The 1,472-nt window shown below is 64.4% G+C and overlaps 1 protein-coding gene across 1 annotated transcript; it reads left to right on the forward strand.

Annotated features, from left to right (window-relative positions):
- Positions 1 to 7: 7 nt before the first annotated feature.
- PPOX (protoporphyrinogen oxidase) lies at positions 8 to 1,010 on the forward strand (the record flags this gene model as incomplete). Its single annotated transcript, XM_010001371.1, has 6 exons — positions 8 to 62; positions 156 to 274; positions 350 to 463; positions 534 to 683; positions 766 to 808; positions 883 to 1,010. Coding segments are annotated over 6 exons (609 nt in total), but the record flags the coding sequence as incomplete, so codon positions are not given.
- Positions 1,011 to 1,472: the final 462 nt, after the last annotated feature.

Genomic DNA, 1,472 nt, shown 5'->3' on the forward strand with positions numbered 1-1,472 from the left:
GCTCACCCTAGGAGATGGCACTGTCACAGCTGACCATGTCATCAGCGCCATCCCAGCTGCAGGTGAGGGGGGTGCCCGGATGCCCAGGTTCTCCTGGGTTGGGGTAGGGGTGGGGAGATGGTGGTGTCCCCCCCTGATGTCCCCTCTCCCCCCAGCCCTGGCTGAGGCGCTGCAGACTGAGGCTGAGCCGCTGGCGCGGGAGCTGCGGCACATCCCGGCCGTGTCGGTGGCCGTGGTCAACCTGCAGTATGAGGGAGTCACGTTGCCTGTCACGGTGAGAGCAGCACCCAGGGGTGACCCTAGCGCCCAGGCGTGACCCTGTCCTGCTCACACTGCTGTTCCCGCTCAGGGCTTTGGGCACTTGGTGCCTTCCTCTGAGGATTCTGCCCTCTTGGGCATCGTCTATGACTCAGTGGCCTTTCCTCAGCACGACGGCTCCAGCACCACTTCAGTGCGACTGACGGTGAGCAGCTGGGAACTGGGGACACGCACACACACGGGGACCATGCAGGGGTGCTGACAGTACCATGTAGGTAATGCTGGGAGGAGCCTGGTTCCAGCAGAGCTTTGGGGACCCTGCCTTGGTGGCACCAGCGCTGCTGCTGCAGCGGGCACAGGCAGCCGTGCGGGAGCAGCTGGGCCTGGAGCCGGCCCCGACCCGCTCCATCGTCCGGGTGCACCAGGTGGGTGACACTGGGGGCCCTGGAGGGTGACACTGAGAGGCTTGGGGTCTCACAGTGCTCACCAGGTGCTTTCCACCCCCAGGCTTGCATCCCCCAGTACACACTGGGCCACTGGCAGCGTGCAGGTAAGAGGGGGGTTCAGGGCCTGGGGGTCCTTGTCCCCCCAAAGGCACCCACCGTCTGTCCCCATCCCCTCCAGAGCGCATCAGCCGGTTCCTGGTGGAGCAGCAGTTGCCCCTCAGCCTTGTTGGGGCCTCCTACGCTGGTGTCTCCGTCAATGACTGCATCGCCAGCGCCAAGGCGGCTGTGGGGCGGTTGCTGGGGTAACCCAGTGTCCCCACATGTCCCCCCACCCCAGCCAGCCCCACTGCAGTAGGACAAAGTGTTTGTTTTTAATTGAAAAACCCTTATAAAGGTCCAGGGAGCAGCTCATAAATAGAATAAATTACCATATGCCAGCAGCTCATCCTGTCACCATCTCTGGGGCAATGGGGCTGGGCTCACTCCAACCCCAGTGCTCCCTGCACCCCTTCTTGAGGCTGCCCCCACTACCAGGCACTGTCCTCGTGGCCAGCAGCTCCCCAGTGGTTGCCCCTGGGGCTTATGGCTCTTCCAGTCTCTCCAGCCTGGCCACAGGTCCTTTCCCAGCACCAGGCTGCGGCGAGCAGAGTCCTTGGGGCCATGGTGCCCCATGGTTAGCGGGCTCCCTGTGGCCGGTTCTGGTTGCCCCCACGGGTGGGCAGGGTCTCCCCCTCTTGTGCTGCAGCCGCGCTGCTCCCTGGGCGGGCA

The sequence above is a fragment of the Chaetura pelagica genome, unplaced genomic scaffold (assembly GCF_000747805.2).
Source record: "Chaetura pelagica isolate M959 unplaced genomic scaffold, ChaPel_1.0 scaffold2957, whole genome shotgun sequence".
In the NCBI taxonomy this organism is placed as follows: domain Eukaryota; kingdom Metazoa; phylum Chordata; class Aves; order Apodiformes; family Apodidae; genus Chaetura; species Chaetura pelagica.